Here is a 25,661-nt window from a genome sequence, read left to right on the forward strand (position 1 = left end):
ACTTTCAAAGTCTGGAAGTATTTATTCAAAAAACTTCACTGTATTTACAAAGTTGATTTTCAATCTCTTAGCGCCTCGGCCAACAGCCTTTTCAGAGTAAAAAAATAACAGTCACAAAAAGACCATTTATATACATCTATAAAATATTTAATTACATTCAATTAAATCATTATTCAATTAAAACATAAAAAATTCAAAAATTTAAAGGTATAGCCTTAAACAAGGCTTTGCCAATTACATTCCTTATTTAAACCATATGGAGCCATTGCTAGCTGATGTGCCACATCACTATGGTGTTGTCTGAAATCATCTGGAGAGGTCTAGTAGACCATAAATGATGAAGAGATTAAAGGCATGGATCACAGCCCACATGTTTAAAGTTATATGCTTTGGTCTGTCTGGAGAATGACACAGGCCATGTGCCTTTACCCCTATAGAAACTGCCCCCAAGGAAAAGCTGAGGCATCTGTAGCTATTGATTAATTTGGAGCTTGTGGAGAAAAGGGGAGACTGAAATTTGCTTGCATATGTAGTGTTCACCACTGCAGTTCCTTTTATACAAAGCCCAAGACTGGTATCTGAAAATTCAGAGGATGCAAATGTTGGGTCCATCTCTTTAAGCTATCATTGAATCTTCCTCACATCCAACCTGAAAAGAGGAATGATGAGAATCACTGATGCCATGAATTCCAGAATCCTGACAAATACTCTGTCTGAAACTAAGGAAGGATTCCAGGTTTCCAGATAAAAACCCACATTCTCTTGCATCAGGCTTAATGAGTTGATATCTGTTCAGCCAGTTTTGAAGCTTAAAGCTTTTCAGAGATGAGTGTTTTTACATCTATATATATTTTTGTTAATAATTATATTTATGGCCATTTAGTCATTTTATTTCATTTTTCTCATCTTTTTAAGTATGTTTTTAAGTGGTTATGTTAATATTATGTGATGTATTTTTAAAATGTATTTTACAATGCTTATAATTGTGTGTGGGCTCTTTAAATGTGATGCATTGGAAGTCACATGATGATGGGGTGTGTTTTAAACATGTTGGACTATTCAAGTGAATCTCATCTGATAACGTATGTTTATTACAGATGAAAGTGCTAATCGTGGTTGTTTTAGTGAATAAAGTTGGATTGGTTGCCGTTTCTGGGTCCTGCTGCTTTTTATTGTGGATTTTACAGTTTGTGGTTGGTGTTTGTGAATTTCAACAATTACCATTAATTGCCAGTAAAATCACAGAAAAAAATAATCATAAATGTAAACCAATAGGTTACATCTGCAATTACCAAAAATAAAACAAAAAACAACTTCTACATGACAGGCTTCACCACCCACAGTTCTCCCCAACATAGGGGATCTGACCTCATAATTCTGTAAATTGAAAATATACTAACTCCAGGGTTGCACAAACTCAAAAAGAAAGGGCAAAACTATTGAATTATTGAATTATGTAATGGTAGATCTAATGATTTTAACTGTTAAGCAGTTTGACAAACTGTACCATAGACAAAAATGCCAGCATTTCAGCATGCTATAAAATGTGTGCAGTAATAACTCATATAGCGCTTTATATGTGTGTGTGTGTGTGTGTGTGTGTGTGTATATATATATATATATATATATATATATATATATATATATGGGTCTACTGTATAAGTTCGAAAATACACTTCTTCAAACTCACACAGTCGACCCTGGGTTACGTGAAAGTGCACTTAATCGAAAGTGCACTTTCGCAAAACCCGCTTCAGCGAATGGGCTATGTACTGCCATTTAGTGCAGTAGTCACGGACCTTAGGGTTAGGGTGCAGGTCATGGTAAGGGGATAGCTAGTAGGGCTATCCCCTTACCATGACCTGCGTCCTAACCCTAAGGTCCGTGACTACCGCACCACAGTGGAGGATAGCCTGTCCTCCACTGTGGTGTGGTAGTCACAGACCTTAGGGTTAGGGCGCGGGTCATGGTAAGGGGATAGCTAGTAGGGCTATCCCCTTACTATGACCCGTGTCCTAACGCTAAGGTCCATGACTATCGCACCACAGTGGAGGACATAGCACGTTTTCTTACTGTCCTCCACTGTGGTGCGATACGTTCGTAGAAGCAGAGTTCGCGAAAGTGAACTTTCGCGTAACTGAGTGGTCTACTGCTCTTTTTCGCATACGTGGTATTCGATGAAAAGCAGTAGACCCATAGATATATATATACACTTATATATATCTCAATATCTATATATTTGCATTCCCAAAAGAGGACTTATCTGCCAGAAAGCAGCTGAAAGGCCAGCTGCTACTCTTGTGAAGCCTCTGAGCTGCTTCTTCATGAGGTGGGAAGAAAGTCCTAAAGATTTTCTAATCTTACTGCGGATCCCCACCCCCTCAGGGCTGATCAGTCAGCAGTCAGACTGGAAATGTGTGAGGAAGGCAGAGTTTCTGGAAGCTGGATGGTTGTTGTGCCTTGAACAAGACGCAACCAATATAGACTAAAGGCTACTGCAGCAGTGGGAATGACAGTCATCTGCTGTTGCCTGGGCCTAAAGAGGATCACCACAATTATTCTAACAGAATCCTTCTGAATATTTAGTAGAGCTCCAGTTATCAGAGGAAAGGATGGAAAGGTGTACAGAAACATTTCTTTCTATGAGAATGTGGAAGGAGTCCTGAAGCAGAATTTATTTATCTGATATGAATGGTGGGAAACTGTGCTATTTGAGCAGTTCTTCACAGTTGGATCAATTCCTGGAAGACCCCTTGGATGAGCTTCCATTTGTGGAGGTCTGTCCTGGTCCTGCTCAGCTTGTCTGCAACATTCTGCACTGATTAAATTAAGTCACCTGTAGGGATAGATTGTGCTGAACTGCTTGCTCCCAGGCTACCATAACTAGTCTGCGAAGGGAGTACAATCTGGTTTCTCCTGTTTGTTTATGCACCACATCACTATTGTGTTGTCTGTGATTACTAGAAGAAGGCCTGGAATCCAACTATGATTTAGAGATTTGAGCGCATTTAATACAGCCATCATTTCTTTGTCATTTATTTGTTTCAGTCTGTCCTGCTTACTCAACAGACCCAGAACCTTCATTCTCCTAGGAAACAGCTTCTCAAGCTAAGTCTGACACATCTGTGGTTATAGACTGAGTAGGGGCTAGAAAGGAGAAGGGGAGGCCTGGGCTGAGCGATAACTACAAATCTCAGTACTGGAATCTGAAGTAATACAGGATGTTGGTATTGGGCCCAAGCTGATTTGAGTAACCCTTGCTCATGGGAAGTCTGACCAAATGAATCATGAGAACTGAAGAGGGCATGAAACCCAGAATCCTGAGATATTCCCTTGGCAGATGTCAGAAACTGTTTGGAGAAAATCAGAAATTGTTCTTTGTAAAATTCTACTTTGTCCTGAGAAAGAAAAGCCATCATGAAGGATGCATCCACGAGACATCCCAGACACACTATCCTGGCAGAAGGAATGGGAGATTTCTCTATGTTCTCCTGAAATCAGACTAATAAAATGGTTATTTACCTTATCCAGAGATTCTTGAAAACTTGTAGAAGAATCTGCAAAAATAAAACAGTCTGAATATGGAAAAAATTTGAAAGCAAGCAGTGGGCTATTACAAGAGCCATGTGTTTCGAAAACATCCTTGGAGCTGTAGACAAGCCAAAGGGTAAAGCAGAAAATTGAAAACTTGAACAAGATAGAGAAAAACAAAGTGAAATATTTCATACTGCAATGTGATGAATAAGCATCTTTTAAATCCAGCATTACTAGAAAACTACCAGGTGGAATGAGAGGTTGCAGAGACTATACAGAAAGCATTTTTAATTTTGGGATTTTGATATAAAGGTTTAGAAAAGAAATGTCAAGGATAGGTCTCCAAGTTCCCTCTTTGGTACTAAAAATATACTTGAATAGTCCCGTTTCCCTGTTTCATCTGGAGAAGAGGTTCTCTACAATTCCCTGAGACAGCATTTGATCTAAGATAGGAGGAAACAGGGAGGCTTGACTGGTTGGGTGCAGAGAGTCCCACTGCCAGATTTAAACTTTACAAACACTTCTTAGACTCCAAGAGTCTGAGGTTATCTGTTGCCACCGAGGGAAGTGAAGATGTAGACCGTAGACAGTTTTATTGGAATGTCAAGGTAGTGAGAGGAAAACGAGTGAAGGGGGTACATAGTCAGTATGTGTTTTAGATTGCTCTTGGTTCTGGAAGGATCCATCCTTTTTTCAAAACTTACTGCCACTGAGTTCAGAAATGTTTATTTGTGCCTTGCTGAAATTGCTTATTTTGTTTGCTATAAAAGAAACCTAAGCTGGAAGAAAAATTGTTATTGTAGAGGTTAACACATCTGTATAACCCCTGAATTAACTTTCTCATTTCATTAAATCTTTTTAAGGAAATCAGCAGAGAAATGATCAAATAATCCCACTTTTTCCAAGGGTACTCCGGATTTCAGCTCTCACATCCTCTGATAAATTCTGAGAACATAGAGGGGCAAATCTTCTCATCACTACTGGCCCAGCAGCAACTCCTGTAGATACAGCATCAAAAGTGTCATAAGTACATGACAAAACAAAACAGTGTGTTTGGTTATCTGAGATATGGAGGATTTTAAAGACTTTAGAGATGCTTCTGAAGAAGGGAGGGTGACAATTAACTTTCTCATATTGTCAAAAGATGCTAGCAAAAACTTATACATGTGAGCCTGACAATGAAGGCTAAGTTGGAAAAATTATCACCTTTCTTCTCAAACCTATCAAATGCTTTCCCATTATTTGTCAGAAGGAATGGATTAGCTGCCAAAAAATGTTTAGCAGAAGAAGGTTTTGATAAAAAAAAAATCACTGCAATGTCTGATCAAGCTTTAAAAATATATATAAGTTGCGAGTCTGAGGAACTTTTTAAAGCTTAGCAGACTTCTTGGGGGCATGAAGCGTATTGTCAAGCAAACTGCTGTCTGCCAAGATAGCAACTTCTAGTGCTAGCAAACTAGGAGGAACAGCTTTAGGCTAATGAAAATTGAAATGTAACAAGTCATAACAGCTTTGCTAGGATTCTGGCATTTCTTGCTCACACTGAAATAACTCTCATTCTGTCAGCAGCATCAGGATAAGATAACTCTTCCAAGGGGGATCTGAATAAAAACTTTTCTCAAAATCTGATTCCCCCTCCTGAGGCACAGGAATGTGAGAAACACCATCTAAATCTAATTCTTACCCCTCAGACAAAAAGACAGAGTATAACAGGGGAACAACTTTTTTCTTTTACAATTCAGGGAAAACTCAGTATTCAAAGATTGAAAGGCTTGAAATACACTCTTAGCAAAATCCAGCCAATCTTCCACATCTATCCTATGTGAAACAGGAGAAGAAAAACACCCAAGTTTGTTTTCTTTTCCTGGGAGACTCCTCACAAAAAAGGCTGACCGAAGACTGGTTCCTTCCTAAGGAATCAAGTTCCTCAGGGTGGTTTTGTAGTAGAGCAATGTCCGCTCCTCTCCTGACACTGACAAGTGAAGTTCTCCATTCCCTGAAGAGGACAGCTAGACAGCCTCACAGGTCCTTAGTGGCTTCTCGAGGAGCAAAACAAGAGGGATTGAGAGAAAGTGATGAGAGGTCTGACATACCTGAAAATCACTAGTTGTGGCAGAAGCAAATAGAAAAATGGCTTAAAGACCAAAAGACTCCCATACAACTTTCTTCTTCTATGTGGATTGTGGAGGGAGGAACTGAGGAACCCAAAGACTGGTCCATGTCTGTACCAAAAAAAGTATCTGACAAACAGGTAGTGAAGCCTTGGACAGTCAGTGGTATAACCTTATTGACAAAAGGTAAAACTTTTTCTCCTCAAACTATTCAGCTGTTAGGACATGTGGAAGCTACTCTTAAGCTTTGAAATCTGATAGGATACAATAAATATAGCTTAGGCTACTCCAACAGTGATCTAATAATGAACATCTATAGTTTCATATGCAAGTTGAATACATTGACTTAAAATTCTTAACTTGATACCATTAATAACAAAACTTAAATTGAAACTAATAAATTACTCCTAACTAAAATACAACTATGGCAGAGTACGTCCTAAATATGTAATTATTGTAGTTTCTTATGAGATAATATTTCATCTGTAAAATGTTTTATGATGTTTTGTCTTACTACTAGGTGTTAGTCTCACATTTATCAAAAACTGGCACTAGTTTAGGCCTGAATTTATAGTTTATCACTGAAGACTTTGCTCAATGAAATACTGCTGTTCTCTTTATCATGAACTCAAGTGTCTAAAGTAATAAATTCTAAAAAAAAAAAAAAAAATAGGTTGGCCTTTTCTACTTTCATAAAGTTACTTTTCTTTCTAATGTTAAAAAAACACCAAAGAAGGGGATATTGGACTTCCTTTTAACACAACGTAAATGGAGTATTATATATCAGTCAACTTTTGATATTTCATATGTTGGCTCATGAAGACTGGGCAAATGAGTGAAAATGTTTCCAAAATTCAGCTAATAAAAGTGCATTCAAAGAATATATGATCTCGATTAGTGTTAACTTGTAAGTTACATTTTCACCAAATATGATTAAGTACTTTTGCAAGTTTCCATGTATTTTAGGCGTAGAAAAAAAACTTGATTTAAGGATTTCCAAGTGCAGATTGTCCATACCCCGACAAGGGGAACAAAATTCTGGATCTGGTCCTCACCAACATGTCAAATAAATGCACTACCACAACTGTCAGACCCTCATTAGTTAAAACTGACCACAAATCAGTCACCTTTGAGCTGGCACTAACACCAGAACTCACAAAAGGTGAAATCAGAGTAAAAAACTTCACCAAGGCAAACTATACCCTCCTAGGTGAAGGTATAAATGCATTCCAAGCCACACCCCAAGCTGGAAGTGGTAACTACACCGAAGCCTATACTAAAGCCCTGTACAATCACTTGCATAAGTGTATAAAGTTGACCATACCTTAAAGAATCAAAGCCAAGTCCCAAGTGAAAACAAGACGCCATGGTGTACATTCAGCATCAACAAACTTTACAATAAACACAAAAAGTTTCTGTCCAAGAAAACAAAGGCAAGGCCCCAACAACGCACCCTCCTCAGCCTCAACAGGCAAATAAGACAACTTGTCAAATCTTCCAAGGGCTCTTTTGAGAGAAACTTAGCAAATACAGCTAAGGATAACCATAAGGCTTTTTACAGCTACGTATGTAACCTAAAGGGTAGGACCTTAGCATGTGCAGAACTGGTGGCCAACAGTATCAGACACACTGGCCCCACAGAGATAGGAAACCTGCTAGTGGATAAGTTTGGCAAAAATTTAACTCCCTTATCCCCTCCTAACTTATAACAAGCCTTCCCCCAAACTCCCCCCCCACCCTACATATCTGAAGAGCAGGTCCTCAAAGCCTTGTCCAAGGCAGAAAGCACAGCCTCTATGGGACAAGACATCACAGGCTGTCTTCTAAACAGGCTAAAACATGAACTAACATCACAACCAAGCACCCTTTTCAATCATAGCCTAACCACAGGCTTTGCTCCTGTGGAATGGAAAACAGCAACAGTTATTCCCCCTCCACAAAGGTGGCCTAGCAACAGACAAGGGAATCACAGACCCATAAGCCTGACTAGACTCACCTGTAAGGCCACAGAACATATTATTATGGACTTTATAAATAAAGATATAGGTGACCTCCAAACCCTGGATCATACCCAATTTGGCTTTGTGAAGGGCAGATCCAGCCTGTTAAATCTGGTGGATTTCTTTGAAAATGTGACCAGGGCCAATGAAGAGGACAAATCTGTGCACACAGCATCCCTTGACTCAACCTGGAAAAGCCATTCGATACAATCCCACATTCAGGCATTAACGATAAACTTAGCAAACTAAATGTATACCCCTTCATTGTAAGATGGGTTGCCAACTGGCTTACAAACCAGACACACGCTATCAAAGTGGGTGACTCCACATTAACCAGTAGGTCTGTTACCAGTGGGGTGCCACAGGGGTCAGTGCTGGCCCCCCTACTGTTTGGTATATACTTTTCAGACGTTCAGGTCAAAACTAAGGGGTTGTGGCTGACCAAGTTTGCAGATGACTGCAAACTAGGTGCAATCACTGAATCCCCAAATGATGTCAGTATACTCCAGGAGGGTCTCACACAGACTGGTGTATTAGTCACAGTCTCAAGCTGAATGCAAAGAAATGCATCATCATTCCCTTCAGCACAAACAATGTCCCCTCATACTATCAAATCAACAATACCCTAACTACCCATGAAGTGGTAAGGGACCTGAGATCCCAAGTTAACTGAGATCTTAACTTCAACCACCATGTGTCTACTGTAGTAAGGAAAGCTTTCCACATAGCTCACTTGATTAGTAAAGGCATCACCTTGAAAGCAAAAAAAGTTATAACCCCCCTATACTCAGCACTTATCCGGCCCATAATTGAGTATAACACCCCGTTTGGCATGTATCGTACTAAGCAACTGCAGCAATTAGAGAGACCTCAGTGATTTTTAACAAAAAAGAGCAAGGGGCTCCAGCATGTGCCCTATACAGACTCACTAAAGCCTCTGTCACTATACTCTGTATTGTATAGACTTCTTAGGGGAGACATGACTGGCCTACAGAGCAATCCAAGACCCAAACCTATTGAACTTGCTGCATATTCGTAAATCAAAAGGGACTACGGCTACCCATTCCAGGGACCTTAATATGGCCTGCAACTTAAACAGGATATGCTGGAGGAACAGATTAATCTAACAGCAACTGCCACCTCTTTGGAACACACTACCAGTTCATGTGAAACAGAGTACCTCTATGACAGTGTTCAAGAGGAACCTGGATGAGTAGATGGGGCACCATAAATTCTTACCGAAGATAGAGCCCACAACCCTCCTGGACATGGGCAGTCATCCCTAAATGATATCTTGAGTATTGACTAGCACTTCTGTGGTATTACATTGGGATGAAATGGCTAAACCTAAAATGACCTGCAGTTTGATAGCCTAGTAATCTTCTATGATACTATGATTTTCCAAAAACAGAAGCTGTGAATTTCACCACTGAATTCAGGGATAAAGTTTTATCTTTGTGTAAGCCAGAGCTGGTGGCATAGAGGGATAAAATCCTGACAACGGCCATAAAACCCAAATTCAATTAGCAGTTCAGCCACACAATGGTGATATCAACAGAGGATGGGTGTACCCATCTTATGGAGTAGGTGGGGTGGAGCAGGATGAAAACACCCACAATCTCTTTGAAGAAGGAGAGAGACTACAGGGGGAGCTATTAGCTTTAATGAGCTGACATTTTTATGGTTCTATGGCAATTACTAGGTGCTCATTATTTTCTCCAAAATAATATATACTTACAATACATGAGTGCAATGTGTTGTGCCCCAGTTTCTGAAGACCATTTTTCCTATTATCTGCAAGTCCCACTACTTAACTTACGATAAATAATAATTCTGCCATTAAAGGAAAAGAGATATTCCATTACCCGTGTGACCTGTTCGAAGAGATATGGTCTGTGCCTGGCCCTTTTGGTCATCTCTTCCAGCTCCATTTTGTACTCTCTCATCCTTCTCTGGTCATCCTGCCTGTGGAAAGACAGCACATGATGCTAAGACTATAATTAATTCTACAGAAACTTTGCTTTTATTACACTTGCTTCAATTCTGAGATTCTGACTTGTTTTCTGGGAAAGGATATCAGACTGCATAGTGCATCAAAACAGAATAGTACTCATTATGTGAGGGGAACACTAAACAACCCAGCTAGAGAACGTGCAATGGAGATATCATCTAGAAGGGTAGTGACTGCCCTTCTGTCTAGGCATGTGCTAAGTACCATGAAAACAAGCCTTCAAAACCAAGCTAAAGAAGTTCCCTGAAATCCTGCAGTTTGGCTACTCATTTAATTTAATTTTTAGTAATAACTAAAGCTGAACCAAATCTCTGAAAAGACATCAGATAAGCCACCTACACACAGCAAGAGGTTCTCTGGTTCGATTCTTGGCTGGGGTTCCTTCTGTGTGGAGTCTGCATGTCCTCCCAGCGTTTGTGTGGGTTTCCTCCGGGTGCTCCGGTTTTCTCCCATATTACAAAGACATGCATCTGGAGCGTTTCTCCCCGGGCCTCTGCTGAAAATTAGTTTTTTCCAAGTCAGACTTTCCTGGTTAATTAGAAGTTATGTACCTACCATAATGTTCCATGTTAGTTGTCTTCTCTCACCTTCTTTCTTGCTGGATGGGTTCGGAGCCGATCCTCGGCTCTGACTCGGCACTTGCTAAGCTCGAGAGCTAATTTTACCAGCTCGAGGCAACCCTATATCCCATGATGCAAGGTGGAGATTACCCAGATCTCGTTTGGTAGCTAAAGAAATAGCAATATTTTCTTCCAACTTAAGAGGAGGAAGAAATAACAATACTAAATAACATCATAACCCTCTGGAAGGGATCAACGTAATCTAGTGACACTAGGAGTTGAACAGCTAGAAAAAAGGTAATAACCTCTTAATAGAAGATGTATAATCTTCCCGGTCTGACCAGGCTAGGGGGATGGAGGGCGGGACGCAAGAAAGAAGGCGAGAGAAGACAATTAACATGGAACGTTATGGTAGGTACATAACTTCTAAATGTTAAGTTGTCAATCTCGCCTTCATTCTTGCTGGATGGGACCGCGTCCCTAGCACCTCTATCCTGGGTGGCTCAATGGAACAGACTCTTGAGAACGGTGGAACCAAAATTTGCTCTGTCTCTGGAAACCAAATCTAATTTGTAATGTGAAACAAAGGTATGAGGAGAGGCCCATGTGGCTGCTGCACAAATAGTGTCTATTGGAAGTCTAGCTTGAAAAGCTGTAGATGTAGCTAGAGCTCTGGTAGAATGGGCTTTTGGGTTAGAAACCAACACTTTGCCTCTGAGCTGATAAATGTAAGTGATCACAGAAGACAGCCACCTAGATAAAGTTACCTTAGAAACTGGAAGGCCTTTCCTGTTCTCTGCATAGGATAGAAATAGTTGATCAGATTTCCTAAAAATTTTTGTCTTGTCCAGATAATATCTGAGCTGGCGGTGAACATCGAGATAATGTAACTTTTGTTCAGCTCTATCAGAATAATTCGGGAAACATACTGGAAGATCAATGGATTGATTTAGGTTAGTCTGTGATGCCACCTTTGGTAAGAAAGATGGATTAGTCCTTAGAGATACCCTGTCTTTGTGGAATATTAGATAGGGAGGGCGAATACAGAGAGCATGAAGCTCAGATACTCTCCTGGCAGATGTAATGGCAACTAGAAAAAGTGTCTTCCAAGAAAGCAATTTCAAAGAACAGGCAGCTGCAGGTTCGAACGGGGGAAGAATCAAGGATGTTAAAATTAAATTTAGATCCCACTGTGGTGGGGGGTCTCTAATCGGAGGTTTCAATAAAAAGATACCTCGAAGGAATGCCTTGCAAAGTTTATGTGACATAATGTTGTGGTCCAAAAAGCCTATATGAAAATTTGAAATGGCTGCCAGTTGAACTTTCACTGTGGAAGAAGAGGATCCTGAATTAAAAATGTCAGCTAGGAAGTCCAATACAGAGTGAATTGGAGCAGTATAGGGGTCTATGTTCCTAGCTTTTGCCCAGAAAGAGAAACGTCGCCATTTACTAGTGTAGATCTTTCTGGTAGAAGATTTTAGGGAAGCTACTATGATATCCCGTACAGGATTAGAAATCATAGGAAGCCTGGCTAAGGATGGAAGTGGAGCAACCAAGCAGTGAGGTTGAGAGAAGGAATGGATTGGTGCAGCTGACCCGACTGGTGGGTCAGAAGATCTGGAACTGGGTCCAGATGCCATGGCTGTACCAATAGGTAATGATGTAGGAACGGAAACCATATCTGTCGAGGCCAATAAGGGGCAATGAGAATCAACTTGGCTCTCAAGGCGGTTGCTTTCTGAATTAGCTGAGGTATCAGCGGAAAAGGAGGGAAGGCATAAAGAAGTCCCCGGGGCCAATCTTGGGTTAGAGCGTCTCTGGGGGGATGGCCTGGAAGGGGGAAGAGAGAGAAGAAGTCTGGGCATTTGCTGTTTTGAGGTGTAGCGAAAAGGTCGCAGCAAGGAAGGCCCCACTTCTGAAAAATCTCTTCCGTCACTGACTGTTTGAGAGACCACTCGTGAGGCATGAAAATAGCTCTGCTCAATCTGTCCGCTATGATGTTGGATTTCCCGGGGATGTGCGTTGCTATCAGAAACCGGTGAGAGGAGATTGCCCATTGCCAAAGTCTGAGAACCTCTTGACACAGTGGAAAGGACTTGGTTCCGACCTGTTTGTTTATATACCACACTACGGACATATTGTCCGTTTGGACTGCAATAATTCCCAGGGGAAGAGAGTCGTCGAGGGCTTGCAACGTTAAAAGCACTGCTCTCATCTCCAGAACATTTATGTGCAGATGGTATTTGAAAGGTTGCCAAGTGCCATGGACCATTCTGCCCTGATAATGCCCCCCCCCACACGATCAGGGAGGCGTCCGATGTAACCGTGGCAACCGGGGCAAGAGGAACAAATGGTCTGCCTTGATGGATTTGAGGGGACGATATCCACCAAGTCAGATGTCTTTTGCAAGTTGGAGTTACTATGATCTCGTGACGCATGGGAAGCTGTTGAAAAGACCATTGGGTGAATAGCATCCATTGTAGCAGCCGCATGTAAAAGCGGCCGAGGGGAAGAAGTGTTATGGCGGCCGCCATAAGACCCAGTACTTTCAGAGCAAATCTGGCCTGAATTTTGTTGCTGAAGAGAATCACTTGGACATGTCTTTGAATGTCCAAGATCCTTTGTTCTGTTAACCTTGCTGAAAGTTGTACGGTGTCCAATCTTGCGCCTATAAAAGTAATAGATTGACAAGGCGACAAGGCAGATTTTTCGAAATTTATAGAAATTCCTAGCCCTCTGCAAGTGTGAATGGTGTAATTTCTGGCTTGGAGAAGCTGATGCCTGGTGGTGGCAGTGAGGAGCCAGTCGTCTAGATATGGAAACACCTGGAATCCTTGACGTCTCAGGTGAGCCGTAACCACTGCCATGCATTTGGTGAACACTCTGGGGGCTGTAAGTCCAAAGGGCAGGGCTCTGAATTGGAAGTGACTGGTCCCCAGCCAAAAGCGGAGAAATCTTCTGGAGCGTCTGTGAATTTTTATGTGATAGTACAAATCCTGAAGATCTATTGAGCACATCCAATTGTCCTTGCCCAGAAAGAGCAGAATGGACTGAAGCGTGACCATCCGGAATCTTGATTTCTTTACAAACTTGTTGAGTTTGCTCAGATCTAATATTGGTCTCCAGTCCCCTGTCTTTTTTGGAACTAAAAAGAACCTTGAGTAGATTCCGGATCCTATTTGGTCCGCTGGGACTGGCTGGATGGCTCTTTTTACTAGCAGTTTTGATATTTCTAGTACTGCTAGTTCCCTTAGACCGGGTGGAACGTCTGGAAGGGTTCCCTTTTGTTGAACTGGGGTTTGAATAAAGGGAATTTTGTAACCCTCGGATATAACTGACTGTACCCATTTGTCTTGAGAAAGGGAAAGCCAGGCTATTGGGTACAGCAATAATTTTCCCCCGACTGCCTCCGAAGGCGGACAATCGGGCAACATCTCAGGGATGCTGGAAGGGTTTGTCAGAAAGAGGCTCTCTGCTACCCTGATTCTGCGGACCACCTCTGCCCCTAGGGCGGCGTCTATTATTGTTACCCCTTCTGCCTCTGGGGGTAAACTGACTTCGTGCGTCAGGCGTGACTCCTTGAGATTTGAGGAACCACATTTTCCCTCCCTTCTGTCCTTTGGGGTAAGGTCTAGAAGGGGTGGAGAAACGGACTCCTACGGCAGAAAGAGTCTTGCCATCTTGTTCGCATCTAGTCAAAGTGTCTTTCACTTGAGGACCGAACAGGGTCGAGCCATCAAAGGGGGAGTTTGTGAAAGATGCCTTGAAGGGGTCTGCAAAATTACAAAGCCGCATCCAGGACTGACGCCTTAAAGCCACTCCTGTGCCTGCGGCCCTACTCGCTCCATCGGCTGCATAAGAAATGAGCCGCATGGAGGAGTTAGCAATGGAGTTAAGGATTCCTAGCTGTGAGCTAATCTTATCCTGAGATGCTGACGGATCCTGTAAAACTTCTCCCAACTCTTTAAGAACATCTCTTTGAAGGCGGGTGAAGTGGCATAAGTAGTTCAGCGATCTCATGGCAACAGTCGCTGAATAAAAAATCTGCTTGCCGTACCTGTCCATAGTCCTAGAATCCTTGTTAGGAGGATGGACAGGTACTGAAGGATCAGCTAATTCCTTCTTGGTGGCAGCAGCCACCACCATGGCATCAACTGGGACACCCTTTGTTAAATATTGTCTATCTTGTGGGGCCGTAATAAATTTTGAAGGTCTCCTAGGGATAGGTTCCACCGAATCTGGAGCCATCCATGCCTTCCGAGCCACTACCTCCATGAGAGGGTCGAAAGGCGGAGACACCCAGGAGGTGGAGGGTTGAGATCCGAACGCCTCCAGGTATACTGACTCGTCCTCGGAAGGATTAAGGGAGGGCCAGTTCCCCCTCTGCTTAAGGATTTCAAGGATGTCTGAAAATGAGACATCCTCAGAGGAGGATCTTGGGGATCCCTCTGACTCATCCAAGTCAGTATCTGATGTAGTAGACTCAGGGGAGTCTAGATGTTTCCTCTTACATGTCCTCTTACGCGGGGGTTCCCCTGACGGATCAGGAGAAGCCTTGGAAGAGGAAGATATTCCCAATGGGGAAACCTGAGGCGTTGGATCTCCGGGTGTGGAAGCAAGAGAGTGAGAAGAGACGTCAGCAGGCACTGTAGTGGGAGGAGCTGATGGAACTGTCCGTTGACTAAGCCCAGGGGCTAGTACACTCCTCATCACCTCGAAGGCTCCCCCATCGGAGAGACCAGAAAGTTCCCGCTCCGAAGAGATAGGAACCCCAGGCCTCACTGAGAGGGAAGGCTCCGAGGCAGATGTCGGGGCCGAGCTCACCAACGCCGAAGCTCCGAGAGGGAGAACGGAGTCGGACAAGGGTCCGATGCCACTCGCCCCCTCGGAGCCGACGAGAGAGACCAGACGCCTGGATCCCTCCAATGAAGGTCTCAAGGAGGAAATCGGAGCTGAGGACGACGGAGCTGAAAGGGGTGGTATTGGCTCCGAAGTCACAACGGTGCCGGTTCCGAGGAGCTCCGGCTCCGAGCTCTGTAAGAGAGTCGAAGGAGGAATGTTTGGTGGATGTGAGATAGCTACCATCTGTTGAGATGGGCTATGGAGTATTTGGGCCAATGCCTGAGACTTTAATAGTCTACTCACCACTCTCTCGAGGTCGTGATCAGATAGCCTGGATGACCGAGAAGAACGGCTCCGATGGCTCCGCTCCGAGAGCAAGGGTGATCTTGGAGCCGAATGTATAGATTCCACTGAAGGGGATCGAGATCTCTTTTTTGAGATCAATGGAGCCATCGGAGCCGAAGATACGTCGGCTCCAGCCGGAGCTGACACTGAGTGTCTGGATTTGACAGTATCGGTGCCGGATGGAGCCGATACTGAGACTGGTATGGAAGGATCGGCTCCGGCAGGAGCCGATCTCGAACCTGGTGAGGATGAACCTGAAGCCGACGGCTTGGAAGTCTGAGCCGAAGGCTTAACAGGTTTCGAGGGCTTCCCCGGCACCGACTTAGTCGGGGAGCTCTCGGGCTTTAATAAGCCCCTTAATATCAGCTTATTTTTTTGCTCCTGCAGGACTCTTGGGCTGAAAGCATGACAGATAGCACAAGAGTCCTGCAGGTGCGAAGGTCCCAGGCAATAAACACAAGAAGTGTGACCGTCTGTCAGAGACATCTTCTGACAGCACGAGTCACACTTCTTGAAGCCTGAGACCTTAGTGTCCTTCGACATAACTGTGTCGATGAAACACCAGTAACACACTCACACACAAAAACACTCAGTCCAACAAATTAAAATAAACAGGGATAACACACAGTCATACACAAACAATCCCTGACAGGAAAAAATTTAGGGAGGGGAAGGCCTAAGGCCTAACTAGGGACAAGGGGATAATTTACTCAAAAAGAAGGGAACACTGACGGGAATAGGGCTAAAGTAAGTCGTTAATTAACAAAATACAAATATATATATATAAATTTAAAGGGGGGTAGACGAAAAGTCTCTAAAACTGTTCACTTACCTAGAGCTGGTAAAAGAAGGCACCTCGTTAGCGGCAAACGAGATCTGGGTAATCTCCGCCTTGCATCATGGGATATAGGGTTGCCTCGAGCTGGTAAAATTAGCTCTCGAGCTTAGCAAGTGCCGAGTCGGAGCCAAGGATCGGCTCCGAACCCATCCAGCAAGAATGAAGGCGAGATTGACAACTTAACATCAAATGTTAAATAAATAAATAAAATAAAAATAAACAAGTGAAATGAAGGAAAGGCAATGCATTTTACATGAAATCTCTATGTAGTCAATTCTTGAAAAAATGAGATGCCTCTGTAGTCATCAATAAGTTAGTTTGTACATCAAACATAATTATATCTTCATTTGCTAATATGGCTTGTTTTGCCACAGACTCCATTAAAGGCATATCACTACAGTACTCTAAAAAGCCCTAACAAATTATATATAAAAAGTTAAAAAACAGACTTAAATAACTACATGCAATATTCAAGGAGAGATGGAGGGAGGACAGTTTTTCTTTTACAGTGACTGCTCTTCAAAAATCTACTCTCATGGTAAATATCTTATTTTATTTATTGTCATTTGCTTAACAGGAAAGTCCACTGGGCTAAACAGAGCCCATTTTCAGTGGTGGCCTGGGGAGAAAAGCTCCAATGCACAAATACAAGGTAATTACAGTAAGGAGGTGGCTACAACAAAGTAGTTACACTATTTACAATATATAGACATTGGCAATAAAAAGATACAACTTGCGACACAACAAGATTTAGGAATAAAATGGAAAAAAAGACAATAGGCAAGTGAGTTTAAATGATGCAAAAATCAGCAAGTTCAAACAATAATAAAATATCAGGAAGACAAAGCAGGGTCCATCAGTCTGAGTGTGCAGCAGCTGTAGATTCTATATCTGATATTAAGTATGGAGTGAAGATAAGAAAGCAGAGAGAATAAGGCAGAAATAATTTACATGATGTTAAGGTTAGTAGTTAGTATGCTTAAAATGAAGTATAAAAGATTTTAGTAAAGGTTGATAGAGCATAAGGACCCTTCGAGTGGAGGAAAAGTTTGGTTTAGGTGGTTAGATAGTTAAGAAAAGCAATAGTGGGTCTGAGGTCAGGGGAAAGAGAGTTAAGTGATAGCACTAGACAAGGAGGAGCAGTTGCAGATCCAGCTGGAGAGAAGGTGTTTGTAGATGGCAGTTTTGAATTTGATGGGATATTGTTCAGAGCGGACAGAGGAGGGCAGATTATTCCAAAGTCTTGCAATAGTCCAGGAGTACAGGAGTTACCTGTCGACAGATTAGGCTTGTAGACTTGTAGTAGGTTTTGATTTTCTGAGCGTAATGACCTAGTAGGGGCATAAGGGGAGAATAAGGAGGTGAGTGCAGGGCAGTCTTGTGGTTTGTAAATTAGTCTGTGAGAGGTAGTTAGTTGAACGTGTAGTAGGTAATGTGGGAATTCCAGCCACTACTGCTACTTTCTTCGGGTACATCATAACATCTGAGTAGATACTAAGCAATACTGAAAGACCCAACAGATGCGGACAGTCACAGGATTGTCTGTAGAACAGCCATACAGCCCATGCTAGAGCCTTTCCTACCCCTGGCTGGGTGTCCCACTTGTAGCACTTAGTGAAACGGTGTACTACAGACCACATGTCTTAGCTTCTGCTAGACTGTGTTTTGACAGCTTCTAAGGTATCTTGTGGAGAAATATTTTTAACATATGTTGCTGATGTCATTGCTGCCAAAAAGGAGCTCCTTTTTGTCTTGTAAAACGTCATCATATTTATCAAAATAAAGACAATATAAAGGTTCGCCATTTAGACAGTGCCTGTTTGACTGGTAAGCTTTCTTTCCCTTTTTTGAAAGAAACAAATAACTAATTAGCCTTTCTGTCTCCTTAGATTCTTCTTGTGCAATACGTTAGATGTCTCTCAGCACGTAACAAGTGTAGACAATGCTCCTCATCATTCTGACAGTTTACAAATAAGTGCCAATTGTCCAGTTTTAAGGGCTACCATTGATTCTGCTTTAGACATTAATGTACAGTTAGCCTTTACCAACATTCCTTCACTATAAAAAAAAAATTAGGAGGTCTACAACTGCGGGCCTTTACTTTTGAAGTCCTCATATAAGATGAAATAGCTATAAATTTTTGTGGCTAACCAAGTCACCAGATGACTGCAAATTTGGTGATATCATGAACTCCCCAGAGGATACCAAGATCCTCCAAGACAGCCTGTCCCAAAGAGTTAGCTGATATCCATACCATGGACTAAAACTAAATGTGAATAAATGGATAATCATATCCTTTGACAAGCATGACTCCCCTTGTAACTATCACATTGACAACTTGTTGTTGTTGTTTTTCTTTTGGCTTTTCCCAGTTAGGGGTCACCACAGCAGAACTCCGGTCCGCTAATGATTGGCAGTCGATTTTTACTGTGCCAAGGTGCCAGCCCAACCTTCAACGAAGGCACACCTATTCATGCATGTCTTTCGAACGCCATTCGACCGTGGGGAGGACACGCAAACTCCACACAGAAGACGCTCCAGACGAGAATATAACGGGAGAACCTCTTGCTGTGAGGCGACAATGCTACCGCTGAACCACCGCGGCTTCCACACAACTATCACATTGACAACATATCCCTGAAAATTGATCCGATGGTTAGGGATCTGGGAATGTATGTCAACAATGAACTGTTCTTTCATCAACATGAATCCACTGCTGTAAGGAAGTCCTTTTTCACTGCACATCTTATATCTAAAGATACTGTGTCCAGATCCAGAGAAGTAATTGTTCCACTGTTCTTGGCATTTTTAGGCCAATCACAGAGTATAATGCCCCTTTCAGTATGTACTTTTCTAAACACTTGCCACAACCAGAATGACCACAAGACTTTCTCAATAAAAAATCAAGGGCCTTAATCATACAAACTATGCAGACTGTCTAATCCTTGTCCCCTTCTCAGTATCATACAAGCTACTGAGACATCACCTCTGCCTTGTGTTTAGAGCTTCAACAGACCCTATTCTGTCAGACGTATTATAAAAACACAACTTAAGACAGCTCACTCTTATGTAAAATAAACAGAACATGTTGGAGGAAAAGGTTTGCATTACAAAAAATACTGCTTCTGTGCAGCCATCTTCTACACCACACAAAGCAAAGTACTTCTCTTACTCTATTGAAATGTATTTTGGATGAATGGATAGGTAATCGTCGATTCACACCCAGTTTAGTAGCACTGTCCCAACATATCTTTGTTTGGCATATTATATTACAGTTGGGTTATTTGCTTGAAAAATATAAGGGTTGAAAACTACTCTGAGAATGTACTTATAGGCTTATTAAGATCCTCACAGATTAATAGCCTAGTAAGTACCTGTAAACCTATGAATGAGCAAACGTTTTTAGGTAAGACATTTTAGTTCTGCAGATTCAGCAGTTTAAAGGGAGATAATTCAGATTTGCTAACATTTAATTCAAGTCTTAAGTGGCAGAAATCTATCTCTTCTTGGTCTCAGATGCAAAACTTTCTTAAGGATGGCTTTAACAGCTGGTTACACTGCAATCTAGGAATGTGACAAACAAGCATAAAGGGAGTTTTGCACTTTGTTGAGTCACAATTTATCACATTTGTGATTTAATAAATAACCCATCCATTCTCTCATCATACCTCTGAATGTCATGTGACAATGGTTGTGAGGAAAGCTTTTTATTTAGTCTGGCTAATTGCCAAAGGTATGTCATCAAGGTCTAAAAGCTAACCACTCCCTTATACTCAGTACGGGTCACAAGAAATAATGAAGTACAGCAAACCCTTTGGAATGTAACTCATTAAACTTATCAAACAGTTTGAAAGATACTGAAGATTTGTAATCAAATGACTAGAGGCATTAGTTCTTGAACTACAAAGACAGGATGGAAAATACAGTTGTGAGATGATTGCTGTATGCTGCCATATTGCTGTAGTAACTTTTAGGCTATATAGGTTGCATGCTGCCTAGGAGAGAACAACCGGATAGCTTGACATAGCTCTAGCTCCTTCCCACACCTTCACTCTGACTGCTGACTGGACAGCCATATGGAGGGGAAATCAACAGTCTGAGTGAAGCAATCTTTAAGAACTTCTTGCCCATAAAGAGAGAAAAAGCTTACTCATCCTGAACTTTGAAAGATATAACTGTCAATCAAACTGTAACTATATACAAAAGAAGGGGGATGGCAGGTGGGTGCAGTCACTGCAGCAGTGAGGAACTCAAACACCTACTGTTATGGGTAATTGCACTTAGACCACTATACTATGTTCATCATTCTCACTGCTGCAGTAGAATTTAGGCTATATTGAAACACTGAATGCTTAAAACAGCGAACGATGTTTCATCAAGCCTTTTTCAGCAAAAGCTGAAAATGTCGACACCTTAGAACATCGATTTCTTTCCTAGGGAATGAAATTGCTGTTCCAACCAAAAAAAAAAAAACACTTCCAAACACATACACACGTACCTTAACCCTAATTGTACCACCCCCCAAAAAAACAGTAAACAGCTGAAAACAAATATGCACGTAACCCAACCATACATCTAACAGGGAAAAAAAAGTAAACATTTTAAAACATATGCACTTACTTTAAGCCGCACCCTAACCCTAAGGTCAGCAACTGTTGCACATTTACATAAACAGTTCCAAACACATAACCCTAATTCTACCCCCACAAAACAAAAGTAAACAGCTTAAAACACATATCCACTTAACTCAACCATACATTTAACACAAAAAACAAAACAGTAAACACTTTCATACATATGCACTTACTTTAACCCGCACCCTAACCCTAAGGTCAGTAACTCTTGCACATTTATACTCGGGAGCTATACCAGACAAGGGACCACACTACAGTGCAGAACACGGAAAAGCAATGAAGCGGCCAAGTGACTTCTTTCCCAGGTAAAGAATTTGCTGAACAGCCGCTTCGCTGTTTTGCCTGTTCGGTCTTTATGTGTCGACGAAAACGCATTTGACAAAATGTGTTTTCATCCTTCTAATAGGAACCCGTGTTGATTAACAAACCCTATCCAACCTGAGAAAAGGAAGGATATGGGTCCAGTAGCCCCTGGAGAATGGTTCTAGCAAAGCCAGTTCTGGATCTAGAAAAGGAATCCAGTTTGTAATGCCTTGTAAAGTTGTGTACTGATGACCATGTAGCTGCCTCTAAAATATTTCTAGTGTCCACCTCTTTCCAATACGCCATCAAAGAAGATAAGGCCCTCATAGAGTGGGTCTTGATACTGCCTGGAACTGGTTTACCTTGGTCGACATAACAAAAGGCAACAGTCAAAGACAACCATCTGGAAATAGTCTGTTTTGGCACAAGATATCTTTCCCTTGTCTCAACATAAGAAATAAATACAATGCAATACAAGGAATCCAAACACTGAAACAAGCTATACATATCTAATCGCACTGCAAAAAACACTCAAAGAACTCATATAAACTAATTCCGTTAAAAACATATTTATTAAGGTGTACGCACTTTCGTGATTATCGCTTCATCAGACAACAACCACAATTATTGTATTACTTAAATAATAAAATAAAATCCAAATCAACCACCATTTCCAAACTTCAATTAGCAGTTGCTGGGCAACAAAGGGAAACATTGTGTGTTAAAACATACCACTCACTTGCGCTTTGACCTACACTGTTTAAAGACAGGTTTCAGTGAAAGATGGTCATTCAGTCCTTTTCCTGCATGCGCCCTCAACCTCAAAACCCACTTTAGTTCACTGTTCTCAGTATTATTTACAACATCCCCTAGGCATGCCCTCATAGACTATGTCTATCACCATCAATTTAAAACCATGTAGTCTGCCTTCAGATAATGTGTGTTTAGCAACTGCACTAAACTTTTCCTTTTTATGTGTGCAATAGATATGGTCATGTATTCTCTCTCTCAACCTTCTATTAGATTTCCCAAAATAGAAGGCAGTGCAGCATGTACAGTAAGCCAAATAAACAATGTTTCTAGTGTTGCAATTAGCATTAATATAGGAAAAGAAGTTATGTACTCACCATGACGTTCCATCTGAGTAGTTGCTCTTCATGTGTCTTCGACCTGTGGGTTATGGATCCATATTAGATCCGACTCAGCCACATATCCGGCATCTGATCCAGGCTCAAAGCTCCTCCCCTTACCAATAATGCCGCTGTCTACTTCCTCCCTTCCGAATGAGTTTGCTGCCAATCCTTTACTCACACCCGACCCAACAGGACCTTGTCACTACCAGAAAAAAAATTTCTGAACAAAGAGCAGGACAAAGGACATCCAACTTCTACACTTATACAGCCAACAAAAGTTCAGACAAGGCTGGGGGAAGGAGGGGGGATGGGTGAAGGCAAATGAAGAACAACTACTCAGATGGAACATTATGGCAGTACATAACTTCTTTATCTGAAATAGTTGTCTTCATTTGGTCTTCAACCTGTGGGACAGAGTCCTCAGCTACTTTACACCTGGGATGCCCTCATGGAAGGATATTCCGGAGCACAGTGGAGCCAAAGGATGCTCTGTTCCTGGATACTATGTCCAATTTATAATGTGAAATGAAAGTATGAGATGAGGACCAAGTAGCTGCAGAACAAATATCATCCAATGAAACTCTGGACCAAAAAGCCATCAAAGTGGCCATAGATCTGGTAGAATGTGCTTTTACCTGACCTGGCAGGGAAATCCGCCTAACTAAATACATCCAGCAAATGCAATTTATATTCTCCCTTATTTAGAAAAAAGACCGAAAGAGTGATCATCTGATTAATGTTGCCCTCTGAAGCTACTTTGGAAAGAAAAGATGGGTTAGTGCAAAGACACCCTGTCCGTATGAAAAATCATATAAGGGATCTTGACTGATAGTTCCTGAAGTTCTGACACTCTCCTAGCAGAAGTAGTGTCAACTAAGAATGCAGTCTTCCATGACAGAAACTGCAAATTTACCAAAGCTGCAGGTTCAAAGGGGGGGGTGAAACTAAAGCCTGAAGCACTAATGTAAGATCCCACGGTGGTGTAGGATCCTTCACTGGGGGTCTCAGAAGAAAGGTACCTTTAAGGAAGGTCTTGCAAGCTTAGAAGATGTTAAGGAAGCCATATTTCCCCCCATATGAAAGTTAGAAATTGCAGGCAGCTGAATTTTGACTGTGGACGAACTGACACCTTGTTGAAAAATCCCCGATAAGAATTCCAACACTGCAGAAACTGGAGCAGTAAAAGGATCTAATGCACGCTGCAAAGCCCATATAGAAAACCGTTTCCACTTGCTATAGTAAACCTTCCTGGTGGAAGACTTATGAGGTGCCACCAGTATTCTTTTAACAGGAGAAGATAAACCTGGAGTCCTGATAATCATGGGAAATGAAACAACCAATCCGTGAGCTTTAGACTGTCCAGGTCTGGATGGGGAATCCCTGAGGGATGAGAAATGAGATCCAGAACTGGATACAACATCCATGGTGGAGCCACAAGATGAGACCACAGTGAGGGAAACCAGATTGGCAAGGCCAGAATGGGGCAATGAGGATCACAAAGCTCCCCAGCCTGCGAGCTTTCTGAAGAAATATTGGTACCAAGGGTAGAGAAGGATAAGCATACAGAAAAAGTACAGTTTTGTACCTACCATAAATGTAGATGTTAGAGGATCCCCATTGCTGCAGTCCTTACTATTGGGTATAGTCCGCATCCAGTCGGCCCGAATACCAGAGTATAAGGCTGACGTCGGTCAGGGCGCATTAGACTGACGTCAGTACGTCAGGGCACTAATGCGCATGACCGACGTCATATCCTCAGTCTTTTCTTGCCCCAGATGTCAGAAGACCCTAAAAAGACAAGGCCCAAAATACCTGCACCAAAAATATGTACAATATATACAAGAATATATACAACAAATATAAGCATGTAACCTCACCTACACAACCACCCCTAAACACAGAGGGGAAGGAGGAGGAGTAAATTGGACTGCAGCAATGGGGATCCTCGAACATCTACATTTATGGTAGGTACAAAACTGTACTATGTTCTTCGTTCCCCATTGCTGCAGTCCTACTATTGGGTAGAATCCCAAAGCAGAGGTAAGGGAGGCTGGCAAATCATAAAGAAGCAGGAGCTGACAACATGCCTTGCAAAACAGCTGTGGCAAAACCAGCCCTAGACTTAGAGTAGATAGGAAGGTGATAATGCTTAGAGAAAGTATGCACTGAACTCCAAGTAGCTGCTTCCAAAATATCCTTAGTTGCCACCCCTTAGAAATGCTGTTGAAGTGGCAGTAGCCCTAGTGGAATGAGGCCTAATCCCAGCTGGAATCTCCTTGCCATGATGGGAATAACAAAATGCAATGCAAAAGCCAATCCATCTAGAAATAGTTTGTTTGACACAGGCTTGCCCTGTGAACTCAAAGCAAAAGAAACAAACAACTGCTGAGACTGCCTGAAATCCTTAGTCCTGCTTAAATAATAACGCAATTGCCTGTGTACATCTAAAGTGTGCAAAATCTTTTCCCCTTTATTTTGGGGGTCTGCATAAAAAGTAGGCAAATGAATAGTTTGGTTTAAAGCCACACTAGAAACCACCTTAGGCATAAAGGAAGGATTAGTACGTAATGATACCCTATCCTTATGGAAAATCAAAATGGCTCTACTGCCATAAGGGCCTGCAACTCAGACACCCTTCTTGCAGAAGTAATAGCCAACAGAAAAGCAGTCTTCCATGACAAGTATTTCAATTCAGCAGTAGCCGAGGCTCAAAAGGTTGTAGGTAAGTTTTCCAACACAAAATTGAGATCCCAAGCAGGAGTAGGAGCTTCACGCCTTTTATCGCCTTAAAAACAACTTAAGACAGCTCACTCTTATGTAAAATAAACAGAACATGTTGGAGGAAAAGGTTTGCATTACAAAAAATACTGCTTCTGTGCAGCCATCTTCTACACCACACAAAGCAAAGTACTTCTCTTACTCTATTGAAATGTATTTTGGATGAATGGATAGGTAATCGTCGATTCACACCCAGTTTAGTAGCACTGTCCCAACATATCTTTGTTTGGCATATTATATTACAGTTGGGTTATTTGCTTGAAAAATATAAGGGTTGAAAACTACTCTGAGAATGTACTTATAGGCTTATTAAGATCCTCACAGATTAATAGCCTAGTAAGTACCTGTAAACCTATGAATGAGCAAACGTTTTTAGGTAAGACATTTTAGTTCTGCAGATTCAGCAGTTTAAAGGGAGATAATTCAGATTTGCTAACATTTAATTCAAGTCTTAAGTGGCAGAAATCTATCTCTTCTTGGTCTCAGATGCAAAACTTTCTTAAGGATGGCTTTAACAGCTGGTTACACTGCAATCTAGGAATGTGACAAACAAGCATAAAGGAGTTTTGCAC

The 25,661-nt window shown here is 41.8% G+C and overlaps 1 protein-coding gene across 1 annotated transcript in view; it reads right to left on the bottom strand.

Annotated features, from left to right (window-relative positions):
- Window positions 1-25,661, bottom strand: part of FAM161B (FAM161 centrosomal protein B) — a 479,347-nt gene that overhangs the window by 108,063 nt on the left and 345,623 nt on the right. Inside the window, exon 7 of the mRNA XM_044074719.1 lies at window positions 9,511-9,610. Within this exon, the coding sequence (XP_043930654.1) occupies window positions 9,511-9,610 (100 nt within the window). The remainder of the gene's footprint in view (window positions 1-9,510; window positions 9,611-25,661) is intronic.

This window comes from Protopterus annectens, chromosome 6.part0 (assembly GCF_019279795.1).
Source record: "Protopterus annectens isolate FY-2018-M chromosome 6.part0, PAN1.0, whole genome shotgun sequence".
NCBI classification, from domain to species: Eukaryota; Metazoa; Chordata; order Ceratodontiformes; family Protopteridae; genus Protopterus; species Protopterus annectens.